At 63.4% G+C, this 14,343-nt stretch overlaps 1 protein-coding gene across 2 annotated transcripts in view; it reads left to right on the forward strand.

Moving 5' to 3' along the window:
- The window catches only part of THRA (thyroid hormone receptor alpha), a 40,086-nt gene extending 31,977 nt beyond the window's left edge, over nt 1-8,109 (forward strand). Inside the window, exons 4-10 of one of the 2 annotated variants that reach the window (XM_054014691.1) lie at nt 1,666-1,727; nt 2,963-3,063; nt 3,537-3,684; nt 4,328-4,533; nt 6,051-6,197; nt 6,567-6,825; nt 7,658-8,109. In XM_054014691.1, coding sequence (XP_053870666.1) covers nt 1,666-1,727; nt 2,963-3,063; nt 3,537-3,684; nt 4,328-4,533; nt 6,051-6,197; nt 6,567-6,825; nt 7,658-7,908 — 1,174 coding nt within the window. In that variant the 3' untranslated portion in view covers nt 7,909-8,109. Of the gene's footprint in view, nt 1-1,567; nt 1,728-2,962; nt 3,064-3,536; nt 3,685-4,327; nt 4,534-6,050; nt 6,198-6,566; nt 6,826-7,657 lie in introns of those variants that run through there. The other variant, XM_054014690.1, reaches the window with a different exon arrangement.
- The last annotated feature ends 6,234 nt before the right edge of the window (nt 8,110-14,343 follow it).

Consider the following 14,343-nt stretch of genomic DNA (forward strand, 5'->3'; position numbering starts at 1 on the left):
CCTGGCTCGCTGCCTCCCCAGCAGTGCCAGACCCACACACGGGAACCCCCCTGCCACTGATCTTTTCCAGCTGTTTGCACCAATGGAATCGCGACATGCAAATGACTTGCCGGCCTCTGGCTGCCGATTGGCCAACCTGCCTCTGCCAGCCTGGGCCAAAAGCACATTTTGTCTTTGAATGTAACTGAGAGTGAAAAACCAGCCACGGGCCCTGGGGGCCACCGACCTGCCCCCCATCTGCCCTGTGCCCCCCGCGCCTGCCCTGCACCTGCCCGGTTCCCTACGCCCTCCTGCCCCACACCCGCCTGCCCTGCCCCCCACCAGCCCTGTGTCCCCTGCGCCTGCCCTACACCTGCCCTGTGCCCTCCTGCCTCGCGCCCGCCTGCCCTGCCCCCCACCTGCCCTGCACCTGCCCGGTTCCCTATGCCCTGTCTCCCTGGCTGCCCCGTGCCCTCCTGCCCCCCACCTGCCCTGCCCCCTGCACCTGCCCGGTCCCCTATGCCCTGTCTCCCCGGCTGCCCTGTGCCCTCCTGCCTCGCGCCCACCTGCCCTGCCCCCCACCTGCCCTGTGCCCCCCGCGCCGTGCCTGCCAGGCCTGGCAGCAGGGGAACCTTGCCCTGTGCTAATCCATGGCCCCTCTTGGACCCAGGGAGCTGGAAGAGCCCCAGGGGCAGGCCCGAGTGGACAGTGGTTGGGATGTGCTGCCCTTTGCCCATGTGGTGGTAAATTCCCCCCCGCCTCCCCCGGGGGTTCTGCCAACCCCCCCTCTCGCCCCCCCGCTCAGGCTCTGGATCCAGCCAGGGGCTGTTTCGCTCGTGGCATGTCACGGCGCCATCTTGTGGTTTGCACGGCCACTTTCCCGTCGCCTCTGCCTGGGGGTTCCTGGGGTGTCCCTGCAGCAAACCCCTCCGAGCTCTGCTGCCCTGGGGACAGAAGGGCATGCAAGGCCCCTCTGCAGCCGGCAGGCAGATCAGTGCCCCCTGCCCTGAACTGGCCAGGTTGGGTGCCACTGCTGGGAGCCAGCTTCCACGCCCCCTGTCCCCCCTTCTCCCCCACCCCCCCAGATCTCACTGCCCTGGGGCATCTGAATCTAACCCTTGGATTCCTGTTTATTGAGACTCTGAGGGTGTGGAGAGCGTGAGACTGTGCTGTGGGGTGGGAGGAACGGGTCAGGTTAGAGGCCTGGTGGGGGTGGTGACAGGGTTAGATGGCGGGGAGGGATGGGGTCCAGGTTAGAGGGCCGTGGGGTCAGGGGTCGGAGGGAACGGGTCAGAGATACAGGGCTGGGGGGGGTGCGGGGTTGGGGTTAGTGGGGTGTGGGGGTGGCGTCAGGTTTATAGGGCTGGTGGATGTCAGTCAGTGGATGGGAGGAGGAGGCCTGGGGCAGGGAAGCTGGGGCAGGGGGGGGTGCTCAGAGCTTCCCCTGGCCCTCCCAAGCCCCTTTATCTCCCCTGCTCTTCCAGATAACGGGCTGTCGCCGCCCCTGGCCGGCCCCTTGGTACCTGCAGCCTGAGCTGGGACTGGCTTGTGGGTCGCTGCCCTGGGCCTCGGCTTGCCCGACCGTGCAATGGGGACAGGAAGGGCGACCCGCCTGTCGGGGGAGCTCCCGTCAGGGGGAGGCGTTGCTGCAGCTAGTAACCAGGTCTTGTTCTCGCTCTGCTGCAGGTGGCTGGATGGGAAACGCAAAAGAAAGAGCAGCCAATGTTCGGTGAAGAGCAGCATGTCAGGTACTGTGTGTCCCCCACCCCCAGGCCAGGCCTGTCCACTCCCCCCGCCCTGGGGCCTGTTCTGTCCCCCTGTCCCCAGGACAGGCTGCGGGCACCCCAGGGCGTTGTCTTGTGCCCCGGCTGATGGGTCAGGCATGCAGCTGTTTTCTCCTTGGCGTCGTCACTGGGCCCTGGCCTAGGCTGGGGGGCACCACAGCCACGGGTGGGTTAGTGCCCCCTTCCCAGGGCAGTCAGCATCCAGGCCAGGAGGGCGCAGGGTCCTGCCACAAAGGAGCTCCGTCCCTACAGCGCCCTAGGGAGGGTCTCGGGGTCAGGCCAGGGCCTGGCGTACGGGGGCGGGCCCAGCTCCGAGTCCCCGGGAGGTTGGGCCAGGGCAGCTCAGGGTATCGGCTCCAGCAGGCTGGACAGTGGGGCCCTGCGGGCGGGAGATAAACCTACTGGCTCAGCAAACAACACGACCTCTGTGATGGGGGGGCCTGTCCCAGGGACAAGGCTGGCAGAGCTCCCCGGGTGGGAGGGGAGCAAGGCCGGATGCTTTTAGGAGCGTGGAGGGGCTGGTGTGGGGCGTGGGAGAGTGTGGGGGGAAGCGTGGAGGGGCTGCTGGAGAGAACGGCAGGGGCGGGCACGGGCTTAGGGTGGCTCTGTGCCCATCTACATCTGTGTTTCCTGAGTCAAGTTCCTGGGTTGCAGCGTCCGGCGTTTTCCGTGCAAGACCCTGGCTCCTCCCAGCACCGCCAGCCACACCCGCGCCCCCTGAGCTGCCCCCTCGGCCCGCTTGCATCCCCACCTGCCAGAACAAGGCGCCCTCGAACCCAGGGGGCGTCTCTCTCTGTGTCCGCAGCCTTGCTGAGCGCAACGTGCTTTGGCTGGCTGGCTCCTCTGCGGCCCGCTGGACACGCCTGCGTTGTCTCTGCTCTGCGCCCTGGGCCGCGCCTGCCCTCAGCGCTGCTCGGCACTCGCGCCAGCCCCAAGTCTCTGTGACACCCTGCCCCACTCGCGTCCTTCCCTGCCCGTGTGCTGCCCGGCCCTGGGGCTGCCGCATGGAGCAGAACAGTCTCGTCTGGTGTCTGGCGGAGTGCACGTGCCGCCCCCCGGGGCACCTGCCTGCTGGCACAGGGCCTGGGTCCCTGACACCCCCCTTCCAGGGCACCCGCTTCCTGCAGGCCGTGGGGCTCCCCCTCTCCCCCGAACGCTGGCTCTGCAGGGCTGTAACTTCCGGGCTCCCTCCTCCCCAGGGTACATCCCTAGTTACCTGGACAAAGATGAACAATGTGTCGTGTGCGGCGACAAGGCGACCGGCTACCACTACCGCTGCATCACCTGCGAGGGCTGCAAGGTGAGATGCAAGGGAGGTGCCTGGTGTCTAGGGCACAGCTGGGCCGCGGGAGCTCTTCAGCTCTGCAGCATTAGGGATGGTCTGGAGGTGATGGGGAGACCTCTGGGGGGGCTCAGTAGGGGGCGCCTGCCTATCCCTGAGCTCAGTTTCCCAGGCGGGCGCTAGGGGGCGCTGTGCTGCAGGAGGCTCACTGGGGCGCTCTCCCCTCTGGGGCAGGGGAGCTGTGGTGATGTTGGAGGAGGTCATAGGATCCTCCGTCACTTCCTGTTCTAACCTGCCACGGAACTGTTGGTGTGCTGCACCCCAGAGGTGGCTGCATCCCCGTGCCGGGAGACATCCCCACGATACCAGCCCTGGGATCCTGTGGGGCTGCACGGGGGCTCCCCCTGCACCTGCTTTTCCGGGGCGGGGTGGATAGGTTCAGGGCTGGGTTGGCCCAGGTGTCTCACCGGGGCCCGTTCTGCTCCCCACAGGGCTTTTTCCGACGCACCATCCAGAAGAACCTGCACCCGACCTACTCCTGCAAGTACGATGGCAGCTGTGTCATCGACAAGATCACCCGCAACCAGTGCCAGCTGTGCCGCTTCAAGAAGTGCATCGCCGTGGGCATGGCCATGGACTGTAAGTGGGGAGGGGCAGCCAGTGGCTGGGGGGGCCCCGGGGCCAAGGGCGGGGGGGAGGCAGCGCATGGCCAGGCTCACGCACTCGGTATTGGTGCAGTCCCTGCTTACAGGCCTGTCTGGGGGCTTTTCCCCGGGTCGGGTGCTTGCCAGGGAGGGGGACCCCAGACCCGCTTCCATTGCTGGCCCCCCCTCTTCCAGCCACAAGCCAGGGGGCAGTGGGGGGCGGCCGCAAGGGCAGCAAGAGATTAACACCGGAGGGGTGGGGTTGCAAGTGTGAGACAATGACACGTATTTCCCCCCCCCCCCGCCCCGGTGTGGGGCGCTGGGGGGGGTGGGACAGAGGGCGGTGATCACCCTCAATACTCGGGGAGGCAGCTGGGGCAGAGCCCCCAGAGAGGGGCTGCCCCTGTGGGTAGCCCCAGGCTCCTGACCTCGAACTCGTCACTTGGAACATGACACCGGGGTTCCCCCCAGGACGGCTTGCGTCCCGCGGGGTGCACCTTCTGCCCATTGAGAGGCTCCCCCAGAGCCCTTGCTGTGGCGCCCTGGCCAATCGCCACGGCCACTGTGGAACTGAGCTGGGATTGGTCAGGCCCCGCCCCCTGTGCTCACACCCCGCCCCCTCTGCGTGCTGCCCCCAGTGGTGCTGGATGACTCCAAGCGGGTAGCCAAGCGGAAGCTGATCGAGGAGAACCGGGAGCGGCGGCGCAAGGAGGAGATGATCAAGACCCTGCAGCACCGCCCGGAGCCCAGCGCCGAGGAGTGGGAGCTGATCCACGTGGTGACGGAGGCGCATCGCAGCACCAACGCCCAGGGCAGCCACTGGAAACAGAAGCGGAAATTCCTGGTGAGCGCCCTGACCCGGTCGTGTCACCTACACCCACCCCGCCCGCAGCGGGCACACCCTGCCTATACGCCTACTCACCCTGCGGGCAAGCCACGGTCGCTGAGCACGGACTCGCACCTGCAGCCCTGGGCACCACGGGCAAGCCCTGCCCATATGCTCCCTCGCAGGCGTGCAAGCCGCAGTCACGCACACACATGTTCACGTGCTTACGGGCCCTGGCGCGCTGTGCAATGCTCATTCAAGCACGCAGCCCTCCCCAGTGCCCAGAGCCGTCACACCACTGCAAGGGGCTGGCAGTTTGTGGGGGACACTTTGAGCCCACCCCCATGCTCTGTGGCCATGGCCGGTGTCTGTGCAGCCCGTGTGTGGGACCCATCCTGCTCCCCTTCCGGTGTGGGAGTGCCGTCCCCCTCCTGTTGGGCTCAGAGCCTAGAGACCATGGTGAGGGGCCTGGTGGCATGATACTGTCCTCTCCAAGTGGGTGACCGATCATAGAGCACTAACTTGAGCCCGTCCTCTCCCCCATGGCTCTGCGAGGCCCCCTGTGACCCATCCATCCTCCATCATGGGGGCAGGGCGACCCTCCGGCTCTGTGCCCCGCTCAGCCTTTGCTGAGCCCAGGGGGCTCATTTGGGTCAGTCGCGTTAGAGGGGAGGTCTCAGGATGCAGCCGTTGGGAACTGGGCTGAGACTCAGCAAACTCATTTCAGACGTGGGTCACCAAAGCGCTGCCAGATAGGGGCACCCTCCCGACTCTGCTGACCTAGGCTGGGTCTAGTGGGTTGGGAGTGGGGGCTGGGAGCTAGGACTCCTGGGTTCTCTCCCCAAAAACACCCTGGAGGATGAGACCGGTTCCATTCAGGCTCTGGTGCTGGCTGTGGGGCGGTGCCCAGGGGTCTCGCTGGAGCACAGACGGGGTGGGCAGAGGCTAACCCCAGAACCTGCAGCACAGGAGAACGATGGGTCCCCCCGGGAGCGAGCAGGAGAAAACCCAGCCCCCTCCAAAGGGCTTGTCCATGCCCTGGTCTTGCCTCACCCACTGGCCCTTCCAGCTGCCAAGGGGTTAATGCCGCCTCCTGTGGGTGGGTGAAGGGCACAGCTCTGAGTGGGGAGGCGGTTTCCCACAGCCCCCTCCCACGCCGGCCAGGGTTCGGCTGCTGAGGGAGCTCCCTCTCCTGGCCACAGCCCCTTGGTACCATGGGAGAGCCAAGGCGTGGGGGAGAGGGTGCCAGGACTCCTGGGTTCTCTGCTGCTGACCGGCTCTGTGCCCTGGGTGAACGGCTCCCTCTCTTACCCCGCCCCCCCCACCTCTCCCCTGACCTGGCCACAAGGGGCTCAGACGGAGGCTGCTCTCCCCCAAACCTGTCTGGGGCACAAGAGGAGGAGCCCTGAGCCCCTCCCCCTCTCCCAGGGTGGGGGGCAGTGGGGGCTCACGCAGGGAGGAGGCTGGGGAGAGGGGTCCAGGCAGCGCGCTGGGCGGGCTGGCTCCCTGACGGGCTGTCCCGGCCTTCCCCACAGCCCGAGGACATCGGCCAATCGCCCATGGCCTCCATGCCCGACGGGGACAAGGTCGACCTGGAGGCGTTCAGCGAGTTTACAAAAATCATTACCCCGGCCATCACTCGCGTGGTGGACTTTGCCAAAAAACTGCCCATGTTTTCAGAGGTAGGCGGGGGCAGGGGGAGGGTGGTCAGCAGGGAAGGGGGGGATGGGTTGGGTGGGGGGCAGAGACTTGAAGTGGGCGGAGAGGGGGTTAAAAGCAGGGGGAAGGCGGAGGGTGATCGGCGGGGGAGGGGAGATGGGGTCAGAGACGTGAGGCAGGCAGAGAGGGGGTTAAAAGGGGAAAGGGGGGGTGTGGTCAGCGGGGAAGGGGAGATGGGTTGGGGGGACAGGGACTCAAGGACTGAGAGGGGGTTAAAAGCAGGAGGAGAGCGGGTGGGGCAGGGCCTGGGGGAGGAGTCCAAGGGGGAAGTGGGCGGAGCACGGGGCAGCCGAGGGTCTCTCCTGTGTCTGACCCCGGCTCCCCCCTGGCAGCTGCCTTGCGAGGACCAGATCATCCTACTGAAGGGCTGCTGCATGGAGATCATGTCGCTGCGGGCGGCTGTGCGCTACGACCCCGAGAGCGAGACGCTGACGCTGAGCGGTGAGATGGCCGTCAAGCGGGAGCAGCTGAAAAACGGCGGGCTGGGCGTGGTGTCCGACGCCATCTTTGACCTGGGCAAGTCGCTCTCCGCCTTCAACCTCGACGACACGGAGGTGGCGCTGCTCCAGGCCGTGCTGCTCATGTCCTCAGGTAAGGGCCAGCGGGGGGCGGCCGCCCCCTCACCCACTGGGCCCTGCTGCTGGGGAGGGATATTCCCATCATGCACCAGGCCACATGGCCGATGCTGCCCATGGGGTTAGGGGCCGGTTCCTTCCTCCCACTGTGAGCTCAGCTGAGATCTCCACAGCCTGCTCCCCCCCATCAGCTTCCCTGGCTGGGGGTCCCCATGCGCTGCTGGTGCCCACTAAGAGCACCAGGGGAGAGGCCCAGGGCGCAGGAGACAAAGCCCCTGGTGTAGCCAGGGAGCCCAGAGCCGGAGCTGTTGCTCAGGTATCAGAGAGAACTGGAGACGGAGGGGTCGTGGTGGGGCCAGGTGTTGGGCTAGATGGGGGCAGAGAGAAGTGGGGGGGGAGGGAGGGGTAGGTAGCAGGTAGTTGTGGAGATGAACGGATAAAGGAGTATTTATGGGGTGGAGGGGTACATGGGTAATGATGGGACTGAATAGCCAGAAAGGGAGAGCGATGGGTTTGGATGGGTAGGTAGGGTGGGGGAGTTGTTGGGGGGGGTTGGAGGAGCACAGGGGAAGAGGTGGGGAGGTTGGATGGAGGGGGCGGTTGGATGGAGGGGGCGGATAGCTAGCGATGGGCGGGGCAGGATGTGGCAGGGGTTGGATGGAGGGGGGCGGATAGCCAGCGATAGGCGGGGTGGGAGGGGGTGGGTAGAAGGGGCGGGATACGGTGGGGGTTGGATGGAGGGGGCGGAGAGCTAGCGATAGGCACGGAGGGCAGCCGTGGGGCTAGCCCCTCGGGCGGAGGCTGCGTTGCCCCCATCCCCCCCTGACGCCCGCCCGTCCCCCCCGCAGACCGCACCGGGCTGCTGCGGGTGGAGAAGATCGAGAAGTGCCAGGAGACCTACCTGCTGGCGTTCGAACACTACATCAACTATCGCAAACACAACATTCCCCACTTCTGGCCCAAGCTGCTGATGAAGGTGACCGACCTGCGCATGATCGGTGCCTGCCACGCCAGCCGCTTCCTGCACATGAAGGTGGAGTGCCCCACCGAGCTGTTCCCACCCCTCTTCCTCGAGGTCTTTGAGGATCAGGAAGTCTAGGGCGGGGGGAGGGGAGGGGAGTGAGGGGCGGGGCCAGGACTCGAACGAGAGCCCCGCCCCCAGCCCCTCCTGGACACGTTTTACTTGGTTCTTTTTCGTTTTGGTTTGTTTTTCTAAATATTGCGCGTGGGTGTCACCCGGCAGCGCCGACACCACCACCACCACCCCCGCGGAGGGGGTGGGACCGTGGGGGCGGGGCTGCTGTCGGGGTGGGGGGGAGGGGCAAAACTTTTCAAAAACCACACAAAACATGAGCTTTTTTGGGGGGTGCGGAGGAGTTGGATTTGGAGTAGCAGGGGAGGATAAGTGGAACCTGGATCTCCTTTCCTCTGAACCGCTCAGTTATGGGGGTGCTGGGGGGGTGGATACATAGCCCGGATTTCAACCCAACTGCAGGAAGAACCCCCCCACTCAGAGAGTTCTCCGTCCCATCACCTCCCTGGCACTAGGCTCAGCTGGCACCTCACGGCTCCCCCCAAATAAACCTCTCTCGTTCCACGGACTTTATGAATTTTGTTTGTTTGCACAGGACAGTCCCAGACGTCAGAGCGTTTGTTTCCTTTATTATTTCCTTAGGTGATTTTGTTTTTGTTCTTTTTAGCATTTATTCCCTCCCTGAGAGGCTAAAATATTAACTAACTGCACTTTGAGAAGAGAAAAGCTATTAAATTATTAGAGGGGAGAACCCGGGCGCAGGGAGAGGGGGTGAGGTTGGGGGGGGGGGGGTTCGGGCCATGGAGCCGAGCGTGAACGACAAATGCACTTTTTTTATTAAAAGACAAAACTCCAGCGGGAAGTCGCTGGTTAGATTCCCAGGGGTGCCTCGATTTCCCATCGAACTACAGGGCGCGAAGCCAGGGTGCCAGCTGAACCCCGTGCCAGGGTTGCAGGATTGGACCAGCAGAGAACGTCAGCTCCCTGCTACACTGGAGAATCGGGGCTCCGAGGTTGGGCTGTCAGGTCCCTTGCCCTCTCCCCGCCTCCCCCCCCCCCACAAGAACCCGCCACTTCGGCCCATCTACCTCTTAGGCTGGATGGGGCGGGCAGGTCTGTCCTGACACCCCAATCCTCCCAGCACACCCGCCTCTCCCCCAGTGCAGGCGCCTGCTGAGGGCCGTAGTTCTGACACTTTCCCGAAGGCGAGGCAGCGGTGGGCAAGGGAGAGAGGCTCCAGCCCGCAGGGGTTGGGGGCTGTGCTGGGAGGGGGCGAGGGGGAAGATAAGAGCTGGTCGAAAACATTGGCTCTAAACTGGCTCTCGCGGGACAATTTGGTTTTCCATGCAGAGTCTGCTCCCTGCGGAAAGTTTTGATGCTTCGTTGACGGAACAAACACCAGAAAACCGAAAGAGCTGAATTCAAAATGGTGCCGCCGTGCCTCCTGGGAGTTGTGGTTTGGGGGCCTTGAGCTCCCATTCATCTCTATGGGATGGACTCTGGTTGGAATCCATCTCCCATGATGAACCAGGCCAGAGGCTCCCATGGGGCACCTCCTGCCCAAGAAAAGTCACTGGGGCATCATGGGAGATGGAGTCCAGCCTAAGAAACCAACCCCTAGAGGAGAATGGGGGCATGAGACATCTGAACTACAACTCCCACCAGGCAGCGCGGTGCCATTTTGAATGGAAATATTTCGGTTTTCAATATTTTGCCAAAAAGTCGTAATTTTCTTTGGGGAAGCTGCCTATTTTCTGACCAACTCCCCCTGCCCAGGTCCCTGCCCCTGCCCCTCCAGTGGCCTGTCTGTCTCTGATACCCCCAGGGCAGGGACCATCTGCCCATCATCTCTGGTAACATGCCCCTAGGAGAACCTCTCACTCAGCAAGGGGCCAGGGAGGACCGTGCGCTGAGCCCCACCCACGCCGCTTCCCATCGGGCCCACACTTTTAATGGGCACGCGCTTTCCACAGGACGGCCCCCTCCCTGCCACCGCTCACTGCACTAACGCCGTCAGTAGTCTGCCCTGTATTGGCCTGCAGCATGCGCTACCCTGTCCCCCAGCTATGCCGTCCCAGTGCCTAGCTCGCCTCACCACCTCAAAGCCTTGATTCTCCGTGAGGCAGGGGTGCGCGGGGGGAGGAGGGATTGGGGAGCCCTGGAAAATGGCACTTATTGGGCACAGGGGCCGGGAGTCCGAGCTGAGGCGTTTGCCCTTCCTAGGCGTGTGGGGAAGCTAGGGACAGGCCAAGCCGGGGCAGCTGCGTTGGTCGCTTTAGGTTTGTCTACCTGCCCTGATCTCTCTCCCAGCCCCCGCCCCGATTCCTCCAACAGCCAGAGCCCCGTGGTCACCAGGGTGGGGTGTGCACGCTCCCTGCTGTGCCCGGGGATCCCCCTCGCCCACCGTCCCCCTCACGGCCCCAGCCCGGGGCCCACCCGCTCTGGGAAAGCACGAGGCCCAGGAGACACGTCACACCCGAGCGGCGGGCGTGTTTCGGCTCAGCCCCGGGGTGCCACCCACGCGTCTCCGATCCCGGCTTGGCCAGGCCCGCGTGTTTAACCCCGCGTTGTCCGACGCGGCTTCCCCAGCGCGGGCGAGTTCACGGCGGCGCCGTTTGGGGACTAGACAATGGCATTGCCCACCCCTGCAGCCCGGCAGCAGCCACAGGGGCACGCCGGCACGACCCATCCTTAAAGCTGAACCAGCAGAACTGAGCCTCAGCCGAGAGCGACGCGGCGCTTGTAGCAGGGAGCTCCCTGTCCCTCTGCACTTAGCCAGCCCCGTGGGCTGCGACCCGCCTGGCTCTTCCGTCTCTGCTCCGCTGCTTTTTCCTTTTCTTTCCTTTGGGGGTGGGGGGGAAATAACAATCGTAAAGGAATTTAAATCGCCAGGGGGCAGATCTAAGGCCCAATGGGCATCAGCCTTTCTGGACTTTTCAATTTCACTCCTTGTGCGGAGAAGCTGCACTCACTCACCCCTGCCTGTAGGGGGCACTTACTGGTAGTCAGCCACGCTTGGACACCCCCACACACATGCCACCCCCCACCCCCACCCCCCGTTTCCCTAGCTGTCTGTCAGCAAAGCCCCGGCCGATGATTTGCGCCTTGTCTTTGTATCTATCCATCTATATCAGTATCCAGTGGAGGGAGTTCGTTTTTAAGCTTTTTCTTACCCGGTTTAGGGCGTGAATTTTCGTTTTCTTACCTCAGTCGAGAGGCCAACGGGGATGGGGGGTGGGGGATCGGCTTATTCTGAATGTACCGTTTAAGGTTCAGGTCCGGGTGAGGAGAGCCACCGCAGGGTTAACGCCGCTCCGATTTAAGCTAATATATATATATATATATATATATATAATTATATATATAAATTTTTTTAATTAAAAAATCTTTTTACGGGTTATTTTAAAAAAAAACAAACAAACACACAAACCTTTTGTTGTTGGTTGGTTTGGTCCGATAGTGCTTGGTGGGCTGGACAGGAGCCCAGCCACCGCCGTGACTCCGGACTTGGTGGGCGTAGGCCGAGGAGCTGCCCCGTTAGCGTTGTGACCAGGGTGCCGGAGCCGGCGGCAGCCAGGGAAGGAATTGATTCTGGTGGGGGGGAGACAGGTTTTTGGAGCCCCCTTTGGTATTAGCCTCGCCTGTTGCAGTATATTCCCAGAGCCACCTGTGTTTGGGAGAGATGGAGACGCGAGGGCCCGGGCCCGGGCCCCCACAAAGGGCCCAGGTTTTCAAACAATCTCAGCACCCAACACGCACCCAGCGTCGCGGGCTCCGTGGAAAACCTGGGCCCAGGCGTGGGTGCCGCCTGCTTGGAGCCGTGGCCCATTCTGTAAATATAGGAAGGAGTACGTTTCCCCGGCAGATACTCTGGCTTTCTGTAATCAGTCCCACCTTCCCCGGGGTGCTGTGAGCAGCAGCGTCTCGGCCCATTACTTAGCATGCCAGCTCTCCTCCCACTGGTTGATGCTTTTTGTAAAGCCCCAGCTCCCGGAGTCATGGGGTTGGGGGAAACTTCAGCTTTCATTTAAAAAAAAAAAAGATTTTTCTCTCTCGTGGTTGCCGAGAAAGGCTAGAAACCAGGAAGCGAGTGCAGCTTGGAGGGCAAGGAAAAGGGACCCAAATTGGATGAGTTAATCAAACAGCGCCTGTTTGAATGCTGGGGGCTGGCAATTGGCTTCAGAACCCGGCAGTCTCTTCCCCACCTGTCAGCGCTCCGGCTTGGCACCGAGCGGCTGGCACAAGGCTGGTGACGGGCACAGCATCTTCACCTGTTCCTGGTCTGTGCCGGAGGAAGGGGGCTAAAAATGGATCAAATCGGGGCTGGTTTTGATTTCTGCAAACCCCGGGTGAAAGGCTGGTTCTGATCCAAACCCCCAGTGTGGGGGGAGGTGGTTCTGATTCTGGGGCCTCCCTATAAACCCATGGAGAAGCTGAGACTCCTGCAAGCTCTCCTGCCCCTCCCAGGCTCCCCTCCTCCCCCCCGGTTAAAGCTGTAATCAGGGAGCCCTGATTGTTCCCCAGCACTGATGGTAGGAACGCTGTGGGGGGCTTGGGTCATGCTTATGAGTGGGTGTGGGGGGGCAGCTCAGCTAGCAACTGTCCCCCCATCCCGTTGTCCGTCCCCCATCACACACAGCCCAGGGAGGGTGCCGCCCCATGCCCCTTCCCTGCTCTGGAGCGAGCGGCTGCTCCAGCATCAGGCACGTCAGTTCAGTGACAGCGGGGCTGCTGATTGGGGGGGGGGGGGGACCTCGTCTCCTTGCACTGTTGGTGCAAAATGTCTTAAGCTCCTAGGAAAACTGTGAAGTCCCCACCCTGAGGAAACACACTGCCCTGCTTACCTCAGCTCTGCTGAGCAGCTTGTCTAGGAAATAGGGTTTGGGGCGGGGGGGCATCAGGAACCTTCAGCCTCCCCTGCCCCCCAGTCCTGCCGGTTGTTTTGGTCTCTGAGGGCGGGGAGGGGAGGGGGATCCGGGTGTGTCTGCAATGTGACCAGGTCCCTGGCTGGGGGCTGTGCCAGCTCGCAGGGCCTTCAGCCAAGCCTGATGCCCAAACACTAATGCGCAGAGCTGGAGGGGCCTGGCTGCCCATGGGTGGCTGTTGAGGAAGGCTCTAAATTTGGCCCACCCTGCCCCTCCCCCTGGTATGAGACCCCCTCAGCCGGCCCCTTCCCCCACCCCTGCTAGCCTGGCACAGGACTGGGGCACCCTGTGCCCATGAGCAAAGCAGGTTGCACAGTTCTGGCCCGGTTCTGAGGCCTGACCCTGGCGGAGGTGGTGCCGAAGGCCTCGGGGGCAGGGGACGGGGGGAGCCGGGGTCCCCACTGCTCAGGGAAATATCGCCCAGACCCTGAGGGGGGCACAGGGCAGGGCCTTGACATGGTCCAGCTCATGGTGGTGGAAGGGCTGGGCTGCTGGCCTGGTCCCCATTGCAAAGGATGTGTGTGTGTGTGTGTGTGTGTGTACACACGTGTGTTTGCATGTGTGGTGTGCATGTCTGTTTGCACGTGTGCCCATTTATTTGTGCAAATACACTTGCGTCTGTGAGTCTCCGTGTGTGCAAGCATGAGTGCATGTGTGTGCCCAGCTCTGGACATGTGTGTCTGATTGCACATGCATCTGACCGATCACCTGACACGCTTGCTGCCCAGTGCCATTTCTCTTCTCATCACGGCTGCCCCAGCCCCTCCACCACTCAGCCACCCGCCACGGCCTACTCCCCTTGGCAAAGGCCGTACCGCTGGGCCTTGGCCAGCCAGCGTCGCTCTCCTTGGGGGCTAGGGTGTGAGCAGGTCCGGGTACGCAGCAGTGGGTGCTGCGTGCTGTAGTGTTTGTGCGACACCTCCATCTCCCTGTGCCCCCGCTGAGACTCCCAGCCCCACGGCTCAGTCGGTGAAGCTCCTTGGGAGTGCAAAGAGGAAGATCCATGACCATCTCCCAGGTCCCCCCCTCCCCTGGTTATGCCGGCAGCGCACTGCCCCCATGCTTCCCCCGGCAGGAGTTGTGCCCCAGCCCCCCCCGGCCAGCCAGGGGCAGGGGCTCAGCCTGGGGGGTACACCAGCTAAAACCACCCCTACCCCTGCAATCTCCCCTCTTCCCACCATTTCAAAGGGGCAGAGAGTCTGCAGGAGCCTTCAGACAAATCCATTCTCCGGGCGGGCCTCCAGGCCAAACCCCCCTCCCCCCATTGCTGGGAGGGGGCCTCAGGCATTCGGGGCTCAGAGATGCTGGGGGGGCAGGGTTGCAATGGTGTTGCTGAGGGAGCCGGGGGAGGACGCTTGTCTTGTGTAAAACACCCCCAGTAGTGGGGCCCGCGACTTCACTCCTGGGGGACGGGTTCAGTGCCAGCCGCCTACGCGCGCACACACACACACCAGGCACACACCCACACACCCACGTCCACAATGGGGCCCCACCCTTGCGTTACACCCCAGCTTTGTGGGTGGGGTCCATGCCCCCTGCTGGCCGTGGCCATGTCCAGCTGCTCCCTCCAGGGTGG

The sequence above is a fragment of the Malaclemys terrapin genome, chromosome 25, assembly GCF_027887155.1.
Source record: "Malaclemys terrapin pileata isolate rMalTer1 chromosome 25, rMalTer1.hap1, whole genome shotgun sequence".
In the NCBI taxonomy this organism is placed as follows: Eukaryota; Metazoa; Chordata; order Testudines; family Emydidae; genus Malaclemys; species Malaclemys terrapin.